The sequence below is a fragment of the Melopsittacus undulatus genome, chromosome 2 (genome assembly GCF_012275295.1).
Source record: "Melopsittacus undulatus isolate bMelUnd1 chromosome 2, bMelUnd1.mat.Z, whole genome shotgun sequence".
In the NCBI taxonomy this organism is placed as follows: domain Eukaryota; kingdom Metazoa; phylum Chordata; class Aves; order Psittaciformes; family Psittaculidae; genus Melopsittacus; species Melopsittacus undulatus.
The window spans coordinates 65,617,035-65,631,793 of NC_047528.1; the positions used below are offsets into that span (position 1 = coordinate 65,617,035).

The following is a 14,759-nucleotide window of genomic DNA, read 5'->3' on the forward strand; positions in this document are numbered from 1 at the left end:
ATAACCTATCTGCTTGGTTGCCTTGGGCTGTCAACAGATATGCACTGTTGCTGAAATAGTTATGGACTGGTTTTGTGGCCTCAAAGGTGGAAGGCAGAAACAGGATATGGTACTGCATATCATGGAAAAATAAGCAGAAGCTTTTGCCCTAAATAGACCTGTCTCCTCTGTTGGAGAGTCCCTTGGAATTCTCTGTGGTTCTGTGGCTACTGAGAATACCAGCATCTGATTAGGCTTTTTTTCCTATTTTTTGAACAGTTAAACTGTAACCCCAACTAAGCCCACAATTTGAGTTTAAGCTCCAGTCCTAATTGCACTTGAAATATAAATTAAATGTATGAAGTCTTTGGGCTATAGAAGTAAATTACATTCATTCTACATTTGCTTAATTTAGTAGTAGAGCGTACTCACAAATTGCAGTTTTGTAAGGCTGACATGTCAAAACCTGTGCAAAACCAGCTTACAGTCTAGGACATGCACTGTCTACCTCATGCAGATGTATTTATTATTTGTGCATTTGTGCATTTCACAGCCCTTTCTGTTCTCAGTGCTCCTATAATAGAGGGCACAGTGCCTAAAGCCAGAAAGAGTAGATAAATAGTTCTTAATACTGAGATTTGGCTTAATTCCCTGCAGAACTGTTTAAAAATATTTTCAAAGTTGTTTTTCTGCCCTGTCTATATGCCTTTTTTTCAGCAGTTGTAGTTTAAATTTGGTTATTAGCTCCTGTTGCTTGCATCTCTGTTCTTTGTTCCTTGGGTGATGTTTGCGTGCCTCCTTTTAATTAGATGATATCAGTAGAATTTCAGATGCATTTAGCTATGGCTACACATCTCAATGTTGCTTTTCTACCTAAAAAATTTAATTAGCTTTTTTCTCTCAGTTTAGCTCCTTATCCTGCTTTTAGGTTTTAAGAGAGAAATTAGTATTCATGAATGTGACTAAAGTTTCTGCCTTAGAGGCACATTGGTGTGCTGTAACCATATACTGCATAGAAATTTTATGCAAGTAATGTAGATTTTTCTCATCTCTGCTGTCACTTTATGGATCTTGATGCATACTGATACTATGGTAGTTTGGTAATGTGGGTAGCTATGGAGAAGAGTAAAAGTAGCTATTTGTAACAGACGATGGGTTTTGTGTAGATGTCTAAGCAAGTAAAGCACTGAATTGTCTAGATGCTACTGATTTAGAAATAATCTCTAAAAAGAGAGGTGTGGCTGGTTCACTGTAAGCTATTGGAAACCTTGAGCAGCTTGCAAGTTTGCTAGGTAAAAATCTTTCTTGTCACAATGTATTTCTGAACTGAGAATCTAATTTATGCAAGTACTACATGAGGAAGTGGCAAATGCAGCTATTTAGGCTGACAGCAGGATTACAGAATTCTGTCACCTCTGCCACAGAGAAGTTGCTTCTTTTGTTTTTTTTTTTTTTAATACTGAAAGCATAGTCTTTAGTGTTGTCAAGCATCTAATAAATAATGGGTGAGATGTATGCCGTTTCCCTTAGAAGCTCTGTGGAAGGAGATGCCTCTCTTACTCTTCTGGATTGTGGCCCCTGACACAACAAAGTCATACTAGCTTTTTTTTGTGAGAAGTGATTTGTCTTGCAACTGCCTGTGAGCTGAAGTGTTTTCCAGAGGATACACAATACTCTGCACTGTAGCTATAATGCCATCTGTCACAAACTTTTAATGGACTGGTCTGAAACTGGCCTTTTGGTTATCTTACACGATTCCTCTGAATCTTACTATGCCCTGCTGTTTTAAGGCCTGTTGTTCTGATTACATTTTTGCTCAAGCTGTCCACACAGTTGAAGTTTGGGGAAGAGTAGATAAAATCAAATGTTTGAGATGTAAATAACTTCAAAGAAGTTCTAGTTTTAATGCTGTTAATTTGCATTTCATTAACAGGGAAGCACTGAAATACTTAAACTGTACTTAGAATATGTGCTTGCAGATATAAAACTATTGTTGGTGCAGACTAATACATTTAATGATGCTTATGCAGAAGAATAAGAAGGAATGATTTAGATATTTGCATTTCAGAGAACTGTTGAAAGCAGTTTTCCATTTTGTGTGTGTCTTGTACTTGCCAACAAAATACTCAGGGCCAGAAGAGTTCACTAAGGATAGCATTTAAATGGACTGAAAGTCAGATAGAAGGCTTGGCAGGGAACAGTAAGTAACGGAAAATGTTCTACAATACTTTTTTTAATCAGTCCTGGCTCTCACTTTTATCAATATAGATAAATAATATGGAGAAAGTCTTCCATATTTCATTAATATCTAGAGATTTATGGAGCAAGATTTTACTTTTTGAGTCTTAATTCTCTTGGATTTTGAAGTTTCTTTCCAGAGGGTAGGCTGTAGGAACCCAGAATCTGAAACCTCTGAAATTTTGTCATTAAAGTCTCTTGGGGTTGTGTTCTGTTGTCATGCAATGTACCAAGTGCATGAGCACGGTACAAGATGAGCCACTGCTTCCATTCTTTCACATTATGTTTGGTTTGAGGTGGTGCTTGACTTCAGTTTTTACTTAGGTCTCTTTGGCTTGATGAATTTTGACTACGTTCTGGGGATGGGCAGTGAGCAATCTGTAGCCTGGATTTAGAATGGCATCTTAATGGCTCTGTGGCTCACAGCACTTTCCTCACCTGCAGCTGTGTGAGGCCACAGGACTGCAGCTACTTGGCAAATGTTGCTTCTTGTTCTTGGGCTGTGGCTATGCCCTAGGGAAGCCAACTAGCTGCTGGTATCCTCGCTTGGGAGAGCCTAGGCAAGGGTTTGGCTGGTTTGGATTCAGAGAGGCTGGGGTGGTGGACCTGTGGAGTAAGAGTTGTACTGGTCTGCTTCCCATCACAACAAGTAGCTGTGGACAGTCAGAGGTCCAGAGCTTTGAAGACCTGTTTTTGTTTTTCCAGGGCTTCACTGCAGAGGCCTGGTTTTGAGCAGATCTAACAAGGGTGTTTTGGGGGAGGAAAGAGGGTGTTGATCCATAGCAGTACTGTGTTGGGCAGGAGGTGTCCTGAAACAGAAATGACAGATGAGGGATGCTGTACAAGGAGCTGGGACAAAGCTGTGCCAAGCTGGGCATGGAAGGTAGTGGCAGCATTTCAGCAAGTTGTGTGTGGCTGTCTGTGCTTGGTTACTAAGGGCGACCAGGGCTTTTCCCAGGAGCAGGGTGTTCTCTGTTCATTTTCACTCCAGTGGTCACCAGGAATTAAAGTGAGAAGGCTTTGCCTGCTTTCTGTTGAACCCTTCCATGGTGCTGGGCAGTGTAATGTAGAGAGGCCAGCTCGGACTGTAGATAGTGCAAGCACAGCTAGCTGATGCTTACTTAGCATATTCTGACCAGTTGCAGTTGCATGCATCAGGGTTTGTTTTGGGGGGGTGGTGGTGGGGTGGTTGTGTGTGTTAAGTTTTTTTTTAAGTCTTTGTTTTGGATTGGATTTTTTTTTCTTGTTTTATTTTCCTGGTGCATCCTGTGACATTATTAACTAAATGATTCCCTGAGTCAAGGGTGGTTGACCGTGTGGCTGACAGTAGCATGCCTAAAGGAAAGTGCCTCTCAGCCTAGCCAAGTTTGCCATATGGAAGCAAATACTTTGTTGCTAAACCAGTTTCTATTTTAAGTAAAATTATGATAAATTAGGAAAAAGAGTAAATTCCTACTCTTACCTTCAGTTTGCTTATTTAATTTTAGGTACAGATCCTGTACATTAACATTCAGGTTTTAAATTACATGGTCTGTGAGTGTCTTTTCACTGTAGATGACAATTGAAGACTGTAGTTCTTGTGCTCTTTAGAAGGTGAGCTAATCAAAGGAAGAAATGTACAGTGTGGTTCTATTGCTCTGTCCTTGGGTATAACAGGAAAAGCATTCCAGAGCATCATGACTGAGTATCCTCCTGGAAGTGGATAAACTCTCTTCTGTCAGTTGCTGTTGAAATTGGAGCAATAATGCAGGGGTGTTTCTGTCTTGAGTTGCATGGTATTTTGCATCTCTCCAGCACCACAGGGAAAGGTCCACTTCCTATGGATGCAGGTGTGAATGACAGACTACCTCAGCAGGTGTCATCAAGAAATGATGGTTTCAGTTCTGTAAGCATCCCAGAAACAAATGATTAGTCCCATTTTTTCAGCTTGTATTTTATTAGGATTCCTTGTATTTTTCTCTTTCTCCTGCCCTATGCTATTGAAAGCAGTAGGCAGAGATGAATCACCAGGAAAACTGGAAACCCATTTAGTTGGAAGTGTGACAATCTGAAGGAGCTGTTATTCTGCATGAATTATTTTACACAACATTGTACAAATCATGTGATTGTTTCCTACCCAGTTTAAAATATTTACTTCCACAGATAATGTTTTAAAAATGACAATACAGTGTGTAAATAGTAACAAATAGTAACAATATACTAATAAAAAATCATAACATCTTGCATGTCTTTGAAGAAGAAAGCTTTGCAATTGTCCCCAGCTTAGTAGGAATTGTCCCTTTTTTAAGAGGAGCTTCAAATTTTAGTTACAGCTTATTTTCAAGTGGAGATGCTGATTCAAGGGCCTTATTGCAAGAAGCACAGTGATGTTTTGCTTTATAAATAGCCAAATTAAGGGTTTCAGTATGGGGCAACTTTGATTAAGCAGTGTCAGGTCAGTTTAATGTCTAACCACATTTACTTTGCCAACCCATGGTGTGAATGGTCTGCTTTATGAATATAGCATCATTCCAATAGATGAACTAATTGGGACTTTAACCAGATGCTTCACGTCTATATTTATTACACTGCATCATGATGTAGCTTTGTGCAGACCCCTCCAAACTTATCCCAGAATTCCAAAAAAAGCATTATTGGCTATGTTCTGATCCAATTTCCTAGCAGTCATAAGAGAAGGAGAGTGCATCATACCTGTTTTTTGGAAAGAACCATGCCCTATAGATGGTCTTCTAAGTATGCGTCTACTTTTTGACAAAATAAAGGATCTTGCAATTTGAGATCCTGGTATTGACACTGCTAATCTCCATGTGTAAGAATCTGATACCTAATAGTGTCAGAGCACACATAACAAGGTCCTGCAAATTTGATGCTGTCCTTTAATAATATCCTTCTTGCTTCTATGTGTAAGCTAACAATGGTATTCTATATCTACTGCTACTGAGATCTGTTCTACTACAGCAGCATACTGTATCTACTCTGAGATATTGTATATTGTGCCAGGCTCAGTCACCTGCTTCAGTAGAGGAATTTTCTATCCCTGTTACAACAGGGATTTGAATACTCATCTTCTTGTTGTGGCTTTTGTTTGAGGGTGGGTTTTTTTTATGCTGCCTTGTGTTAATCTTCTATGAATTATAGACTTCAGTGAACCTAGAAAGAAAGAGAAGTAACTGAATGTCTGTCTCTGAGTGATAGTCCACAAGTACATTCACAGTGGAAATACAGTTTCATAATCACTTAAGACTAGATAATTTTTTATTTTTTGTGTAATACAGGCTCATGGTGATACTTCAGGTATACCCTCTCTTAGAATCATAGAATCAAGATGTTTTGGGTTGGAAGGGACCTTAAAGCTCATCCAGTTACAACCCCCCTGCCATGGGCAAGGACACCTCACACTAGACCACGTTTCTCAAAGCCCCATCCAGACTGGCCCGGAGTGCTGCCAGGCATGGGGCAGCTACAGGTTCTCTGGGCAGCCTGCGCCAGTGTCTCACCACCCTCAGAGTGAAGGATTTCTTCCAACTGCCTAATCTAAATCTACCCTCTTTCAGCTTAAAGCCATTGCCCCTTGTTCTTTCACTACATCTCTCTGCTTATATAAATGCAAACATCCTCCTTAATGGCTAAATAAGGTAGACTGCCTGCACCATTTCTTCATTTCCACTCAGCCATCTGTTCAAGTAGTGCTATACTGCTAATAGTTTTTAACCTTCATACAAAATATTGTTTCCTGTGTGTAATCCACACTAGCCTATATAGCTCCTTAGTGGCTTTTCCAAATTATGTCCTCTTGTAGACAAGAACTAAATCCCATTTTCTGATGAGTGTGGGGAATGTTTTTGCCGTCTCAGAGAGCAGCCTGTTCTCAATGTCTACTCCAGCTGTTTTTCCTAAATGTAGAAGAAGATACTAGGATCTCTACCACTTGTGGAACTTTTTATCTAAAAAGCCTATGAAGGCCTCAGATTACAAGTGGAAAAAACACAAACCACATTTCACATGCGTAAGTGCTGTGTGTTAGTGTGTTGTACAGAGCTCCCAAGTGTGGAGAGACAGGAGACTTGCATTGGAGACTCTGATCTGGTGGACTCTGATCCATTGGTGCCCCCAAGCCCCAAGAGCCCATGCAGAAGTCAGCACTGACCACCATCTGCAGAACTGAATCACTTCATCTGGTGTCTTTGTGAGAGATTCATTGTCATGTGATGTCTTTCTCCCTGCCTCCTCCTTTGTAGCCTAGCAAGGTAGAGGCAGGCTTCACCTGCAAACCTGATGATGTCCTCTGAATCCACCCTCAAATCTGGCACTACCTTTGGGAGTTTAGTTGGTGCTCAGTCCCTGGTACAAGCACTTGTCAGTCTGTCTTCAGCCTTGGACTGCCTCATGTTCATAGAAGACACCTTTCTTAACTGTCCACCTTTCTCTTCAGAATCCTGTGCTGGCAGTGAAGTGTATTCCAGGACCATGTAAATAGTTGCCCTTGTTGATAGTAAATAGAATTTCTTCATCAACAGTAAGTTTCCTTCTTTTGCCAAGGCCTCCTTAGAGCATCACAGTTTGCAGGGATCCCAAGAATCCTGTAGCACAGTGCGACCAGAAGTCCACCTAGATTTGACCGAGCAGTATGCTGGCTTGGAAGCCCCAGAGTCACAGCAGTACTTGTCAAAGAAGTTTTGCAGCTTCTGTGGGAGAGACTTTCTAGTAGGCATCTGACTGTTTTGAGTATGGCTAGTTGGAAATGCCCTCACTGTAAGTATGCTGATGGCCTATGCTTTTCAGAAAAAAACTTGTTGCTGCTATGTGATGTCTTTATTTTTAAGTTGCATTATCTCTGGTCAATGGCCTAGTAGCTTCTTTCTTTCCCTTTGATTTTCTGTGCAGAATGATCTGGAGTTAGTTGTAGGTGTTCCATCTCTGCTTTTTGTATAGGCAAATGCTGAAATTGTACAACTGAGCAGATAACACTTGCAACAGCTCCTTGTCTCAGGTGCTTGAAGCTTACATGTGATATGGAGAATCATAGACACAAGTTCATAACTCTTCTATTTTTACAGACTGACAAGTTCTTTTCTTAGGGAGACTGTGTTGTACACTGACTATCTTGGTAGCACCAGGGTATATTACAAAGACTTCTTCTTTGAATTGTTGTTTTATTTAGTTTTACATAGCTAAAAGGTATGGAGCTTTTAAAACATTGAGATTTCAAGTTTTTCATTGCTAACATTTCTTGTCTTGGCACAAGCTTGTCATCTGTTGTCTTACTGTTTTCAGAAGATAATGTTATCTTTAATCTAAAATAACTCCTGTGTTTTTTAATGTTATCACAGGTAAAATGTTTCAGTCTCCAGATATCACTCTTATTGTAGAGTTCATATTTATGTTTTATAAGGAGAAACCTATTGATTGGCTGCTGGACCATATCCTCTGGGTGAAAGTGTGTAACCCTGAGAAAGATGCTGTAAGTTTGTTTTTATTATAAAGCTTCTAAAATGTTTTCACGATGGTAAGTGAGCTGGTTTTGTGAGCTGGAGGCTAGCACACTATGTATTATGTGGGGGTACTGCATGTTCTGAAAGAGTCTTTCTTCCTACCAAGATTTTAGTCTCAAAAAGAGATTTAGAGAGTTCTCAGAGGTGTTATGACTGTTATTGTTTCAGATTTTGGAGATGGATGCAATAGAATGAAAAGCAAAAGTCTAGTTGTTTTCTGTGTGCAGCATTCCTAAAATAAACTCATTCACATAACCCCTCATTCACTGAAGCTCTGCAGAAAGCCATTGCTTAGATACCAGTCATAGAGAAGGCTCTGAATGGGGAGTAAACTTTGAAGTAGCACTCTTGCTGAAAGACTGACTAAGCAGGTTCTGTGTAAAAACCTTGAATAGTATTGGATTTGCACAGCATTATTGGTAGATTTCTGGAATTAAAATAAGAACTATTGGATAAATAGGTCTGGGTTTTTGTTGAGAGTTTTTGGTTCATGTAATGTTACATACTTGCAGTAAGAGCTCAGCAGCCTTGTGTTGGTTTTACTAATGTGATTTATTTTGTTTTTAACCTTCTTCCATTTCCCCTTCTGCCCATCATTTCAGAAACATTGTGATCGACAGAAATCTAACCTGAGGATACGCTTCAGGCCTTCTCTTTTCCAGCATGTTGGCCTCCACTCCTCTCTAGCAGGGAAGATCCAGAAACTCACAGTTAGTACCTAAAATTTTGCTTCTTTTCCAGAGCAGGTTGATTAAATGAAAAACTTTGTAGCCTTTGAGAAAACAAGCATTTTCTTGTTGTCTGGCACTTTTAAGCGTGTTGTACATTACTCCAGTTGGAATGAAACCTGATTTCAACTGGTTACAATCAAGTATAAGAAGTGCTAATCTCAGCTTGGTTTTGTGGATTTTCGCTAGGGGATGTTTTTTGGGTTGGTTTTTTTTTGTGTGTGTGTATTTTGTTGTTTGTTTTTTTTTACTTTAATGGCACGTTCATCTTATCAGTAAGACCTGATACACCCAGAAATTAGTAATACATCCATTTTCTGTTTGATGCAAGGATTTATTTTAAGTGTAATCACTTGGGGAATAAAAAAAGCATAAGGAAACAGGTTATCTGACCAGCATGATACTTGTCTTTATTTCAATTAGGATAAAGACTTCCTGAAACCATTATTGCATAAAATCCACGTGAATCCACCTGCAGAGGTTTCAACATCTTTAAAAGTCTACCAGGGACACACGCTAGAAAAAACCTACGTCGGGGAGGATTTTTTCTGGGCTGTCACACCTGTTGCTGGGGATTATATTCTATTTAAATTTGACAAGCCAGTCAATGTAGAAAGGTAAGTAATTGTTTGCCTTTGGTCTCGTATCTAAAACTGCTTGTTTGCCAAGAATGCTTGAAGAGAGAATGTGGAGCTGTCATTATAACCTAAAGTGAAATGACACAGGGTCTTTGGAGTTCAGCTGAATCGATGTTCATTAGTGTCTTCCTTCTAATTCTTACACAATTCAAAACTGGTGCTTCTCTGGAAGTTCATAAGAGAATTTAAAAGAAGACAATTTGATTGTATTTGGTCGATCTGCTTCTAATTACAGAGCAATTGTACAGCATGGTATGTGGTACAGTATGTTGTGCCCTGCAGCCTCTGTCTCTTGATTGTCCAGATCAGAAATCTTGCTGGAGCGTATCACGATGTCCCCAGACCTGAAAGCTGGGAAGTCTGAATGATAATGTTTTCCAGATGTAGCTTTGGGGCTTGAAAACAGTCAGCATGCTAAGACTCCAAGCTGACCTATTTGAAAAAGATTAAAAATGACCAAAAATAAAACCAGGGGGGTGTGATTTGTTAGAGGATTAAAGGTCACTTCTTTTTGGATACTACTCAGACTAAATAAGGGTAATAGAGTTTGTGCCTTAGAGTGTAGTCATCCATTAGCTTTATGGATGCTCATTTGCTGCTTTGCTTTTTACTGTCTTGCCAACACAGTAGTCCAAGACTCATAAAATAAATTGTTCATTTAATGTCTGTTTAGATGTTATGTTTGTGGATTCCTTTTCTCCTTTCTTCACAATACCTTATGAGACCAGTACCTGTAGTCTGGTAGAGCAAAGTTTCTTTTGGATGCTTTTCTTTGTGAAGCAGCCCTTTTTGCAGTCCTGAGCTGAATCCAATTAGTCAACTTCTGTGCCTTGGTACATAATCAAAGGCTGTTTTCACCTTGGCTTAGAGCAGCAGTAAGCATCAGTAGTTTCCTTGTTACTATGTTGTTCCATATGAACATCTGACCTACGAAACTCAAGTTTGTAATTTGAAAAGTGAAATTACTCTTTCAGTTCATCGTTAGGGTTTAAAAGACTTTTCTGGTTAGCTTTCCAAGATGCATGTGTTGAGCAGTATGACTGCCATACGTCCTTGGAGTCAAGGCAGAATGGTTTTTTTATCCTGTGCCAGTAGTTGAAAAAATATGTAGTTTTCAACTCAGATGTAAGAATTCATTGAATTCTTTTAGATCAAATACTCCCCTTCAAAATGAAGTAAATGTCCTATTTGTATGTTTGTTTTGTTTTTTTTGCTTCATTGCTTGGTGGTTATTTTCTGGCTTCTTGATTACTTTAAAAAAGAATTACATGCATCTATGTTATGAATAGTGTAACTTTCAGCAGCAAATGTTAAGCTTAGGTGGATTAGGATGAGTCAAGTGCACAATGGCAATTTTGAAGAGCACTGCTAGCAAGTCTCATAGGGCAGCACTGTTACTCAAAAATGGTGTGCACAGGTCTGAAAAAAATCTTTTTTGATACGTATTTCCTTAATGGCGAGAGGGTTGAGGGAATGAGTAAGTACTAGTTATGTGTGCATAAAGGTGGGAAGAGAGTGTTCGTTATTGTGCCCTGGAAAATTGAATCTAGGCCTAAGGTAGTTGCATCTACCTGCTGTGTAAACAACAGTCCCAGCAGTAGAAGAGGATATGATATTTTTGTTGCTGTTGTTATTTATTGTATCAATGCATTTTAGTTTTAGAAGAAAAGGAACATCTTGTATCCCGTTGCTTCCCAAAGGAAATCCACCAATTCGAATGATGCTGCCTGTTCAGATTTAAGTTTAACACCCTTTGGACTGTCATTGCAAGCACTTTAAGAGTTTTGTTATGATTTTAGTTTCTATTGCTGCAGTGTCCTCGAAAATGCCATATTTTGCCTTTTTGAAGTCAGTGGCTGACTAGGCAGGGCTACAGATGGAATTTCAAATTGTTGAGGACTTGATTTTGTTTATCTGCTTAACTGCAGCAGCAGATTTTGGTAGGTGAAGGTCAAGTGGAGCAGTGGTGTTGCCTGATATTTCAAGGGTGCTTATTGAGGCAGTCAGAAATAAAGCTGTGGCCTGTTAGTTGAAACACAGAAAAGGGAACGTGGGCTGAGCATTAGGAAGACTTACTGGTGGGGACATATATCTAACTATTGGAATGTAGAGTAGAAAATACACTATTGAGAGCCATCTTGTGTTTGTGAAGGGATGCAACACGTGTTTCCCTCTAAATAATAGAGAAGGTCTTAGAATTTATAGAAAATTTTGTCTGCCAAAGTCAGTTTGAGTGTAGCTGCTTAATAACTCTCATAATAAATTCTGAATAAACAAGTATTTAATGGAAATACTGACCAAAATCTGACTGAAGGGGAGGTCTGTTACACTGTAACAGAGCACTAACTTGTTCCTATAGTTTGTTTTTCCATGCCACATGCTTTGCTGAACTGAATTTAAATTTTCTGCTGAGTATAAGAGTTCAATAATAACCTTTCTTTAAGTCCTTAAGTATTTCATTTTTGAGATGTGAAAATATTGTCGGGGTAACACTGGCAAGGATCTCTTCATAGCTTAAAGTGAGAACTGAGCCCATTTGCTGAGTAGAAAGGAACATTTATGGCTATTTTGTGTAAGATCTGGTTGGCAGATCCCTGCTGAATATTGAGCAGTCAAATAAATGGTGCTTGTTCTAAACCATACCTGGAGGTATGTGTAAAATGAAATTGTCAAATGCTCAGTTTAATAACAGTTCTTGTACTGAACCTTTATAGGGTTTTTTAACAAGCAAAACATCTCCAGCTACAACACTGATGTCCCTTTCTAGTAAGCTAGGATCTCATTTTTTGGAATAAGAATATATGTACCTCTCAGAAGTATGTTCTTGAGAATAAAAGTAGATCCAGTGACTTTCCTCTTAAAACAAATTGCATGGCACTGTTGAAGGTTGAGGTGTTTGATGGGATTTTTGTCTGGTTGGTTGCTGGTTTGTTTTTGTTGTTAGTTGTTGTTTTTAAATAAATGAATGGAATCTTTTCTATATGCTCAAAACAGCCTGCATTGTAAAGATAAGAAATAGTGAATTTCTGCTCCCTTAACTTGTTATATAATTATTGAAATCCACTTTGCTATTTTGGGCTGCACATATTTAATTATTAAAACGGACAGTTAAATTTGAGAGTTTCTTTATGAAGCATACATTATTACTCCTTTAATGCTAGTACTGAGCGTAACTTCATTTTCCTCACTATAAATAATAGATTCAAGATACTTCTGTTCACTAGTTACTCTTTTTTTTTCAAAGATGTCAGTCAGTATTGTGCCCTATCAGCTCATTCTGAAGAGCTTTTGACTTCAGAATTGCTCTGAGGGTTTTTTGTATGTAGGAAGCTCTAAAATGTTGCTGAATGAGTAATGAGTCTTGAACAGAGATCAATGAACTTTGAACGTGATCCTGGTTTAAAAGCAAAAAACCCAAACAAAACCAAACCAAAATGAAAACCAAAACAAAAGAGCACATCCCTGAATCCCAGAAAGAGATTCCATTGCAGCACTTAAGTGTTGCTCATGTCCATCATTGTCACAATCTCTTTTTTCACTGCCTAAGTTTCAGAGTCCTCTCTATAGATGTGATACAAGTCATTCATGGTTTTCAGAGAAGATGTGTACTAATTACATTAAGGAAACTTTTGGAAGCACATAGCCAGTGGTTGTTTTAATTAGATTATGTTTACACTTGTCAGCTTTTCTGCAATAGGAATTTAGAAAGGGATTTATAATTAAGAATAGCAATTTATAATTTATATAAGAATTTATAGAAAGGGATTCAGATTTATTTCAGTATAAAATGCTATTAAATGCTGATCTTTATTAAATAGAATCATAGAATAGTTAGGGTTGGAAGGGACCTTAAGATCATCTAGTTCCAACCCCCCTGCCATGGGCAGGGACACCTCACACTAAACCATATCACCCAAGGCTTCATCCAACCTGGCCTTGAACACTGCCAGGGATGGAGCATTCACTACCTCCCTGGGCAACCCATTCCAGTACCTCACCATCCTAACAGTAAAGAATTTCTTCCTTATATCAAGTCTAAACCTCTGCTGTTTAAGTTTCAACCCATTACGCCTTGTCCTGTCACTACAGTCCCTAATGAATCGTCCCTCACCAGCATCCCTATAGGCCCCACATAGGTTTTTAGAAGGTGCAGGAAAGGGTAAGGATGTATTTTGTACTGGAAATAAATCCACCAAAACCTATCTCAGCTTCACAGGGATGTGTGTGTGTATATATATGCACACATAAATTTGCTTTGTATTTTTAAAATATGAGGCTTACTCTTTCTTGTATGTAACTGCTTAATAGTGCTACTTTTAATATTTTCAAAAGGATTGGCAGAGTTTGGATTTGGGGAGGGGAATTTGGCTTATGGTTGTGTTTGATTTTGGGGTTTTTTTTTCTCCTCTCGGTCCCAGTGCTGCTGTTAGCTCTGTAGTTGCCCCATAGTTGTGTTCTTCTTTTAGCAACTTATTCTGTAGTCATCCTGATGTGACATTAATAAAGTGATTTTATAAGGTAGAATTTGCTGGCTGGGATTTCAGCTTTAAACTGAAATCTTACTACTTTGACAAATCAGCTTGTAGATTACGTTTACTACCTTGTCTTCTGATACTGGCATAGATACTGAATGTGCAGTATTTCAGATTACTCACTCAATTTTTCATATTGTTGACCCTGGAATCCCAGGGAACATGTGATGTTAGCTCACACTTATTTCCTGTGGCATCTTCTCACAGCATAGAATTACTAATCATGCAAGAAATAAATAATTGACTTAAGCTAGAAAATCAATGTGTTGAGTGTGAAGAGTATCTTGCTGGGCTCCTGGTAACTAAACATATACATTATTTTGTCTGCTTTGAAATCACTGTGACAGTGTTGAAAAATACTCACATAAAAAGTGACAGTTGTTTTCCTGTTATTACTGCCACTTCATTGTAAAGGAAAATGAATGCAGCTTTTGAAACAGGTTCCCTCACAGTGAAAACTTCAAAGGAATTTAATGTTTTTTCAAGTATAACAAAGTTACCCAAAAAGTATCATAGCAGTTAGGTATATATGTATGTAAAATATAGTTAATTATCTGCCTATGGGATGCAAGTCCTCCTGTGGGTAGATACACAAGAGCAAATGTATTACAAAGCAAAAAAAAAGGACTTTCTAGCTGCTTTCCAAAACTGACAGTGACATGGAACTTTTTCATAGTTTGCTTTTGCAGTAATAACCACTTAAAACCTAGGGAACTGCAAAATTGGTTGGATTTTAGATCAGTAGAGGAATAACTTGACTGATACATAAGCTGTTCTTTGTTCATATCACTGTTGAGTATAGAAACTCTGCTTTAGTGCAACACAATACATTCAACCTTTCTAGGGCAATTTTTGATGAAGAACTGCAAACATGCACACACACACACAGAGTATATGGTTTAGAAATAGTCTTTGTTCTGATTTTAAAGATATAATACAGTTATTAAAGTTTAAAGATATAATACAGTTTTTAAAGTCTTCATTTTATTAAGCTTTAATGGTGGCGTCAGTTGATAGGAAATATTTGGAAGTCTCATTAAATGTTTTTGTGTTTGTCAGTGTGTTTCAGGTGGATAATAATCATAGTTTATATATTAAAGAAAAAAAAGAATCTGGGGATTCTGGTTTCTGTGATTATATAGCTACTGTACT

General features: G+C 38.3%; 1 protein-coding gene across 1 annotated transcript in view; it reads left to right on the forward strand.

Moving 5' to 3' along the window:
* MGAT4A (alpha-1,3-mannosyl-glycoprotein 4-beta-N-acetylglucosaminyltransferase A) overlaps window positions 1-14,759 on the forward strand; it is an 83,859-nt gene that overhangs the window by 52,226 nt on the left and 16,874 nt on the right. The window contains exons 10-12 of the mRNA XM_005151382.2: window positions 7,548-7,678; window positions 8,312-8,419; window positions 8,861-9,054. Of these exons, the coding sequence (XP_005151439.1) occupies window positions 7,548-7,678; window positions 8,312-8,419; window positions 8,861-9,054 (433 nt within the window). The remainder of the gene's footprint in view (window positions 1-7,547; window positions 7,679-8,311; window positions 8,420-8,860; window positions 9,055-14,759) is intronic.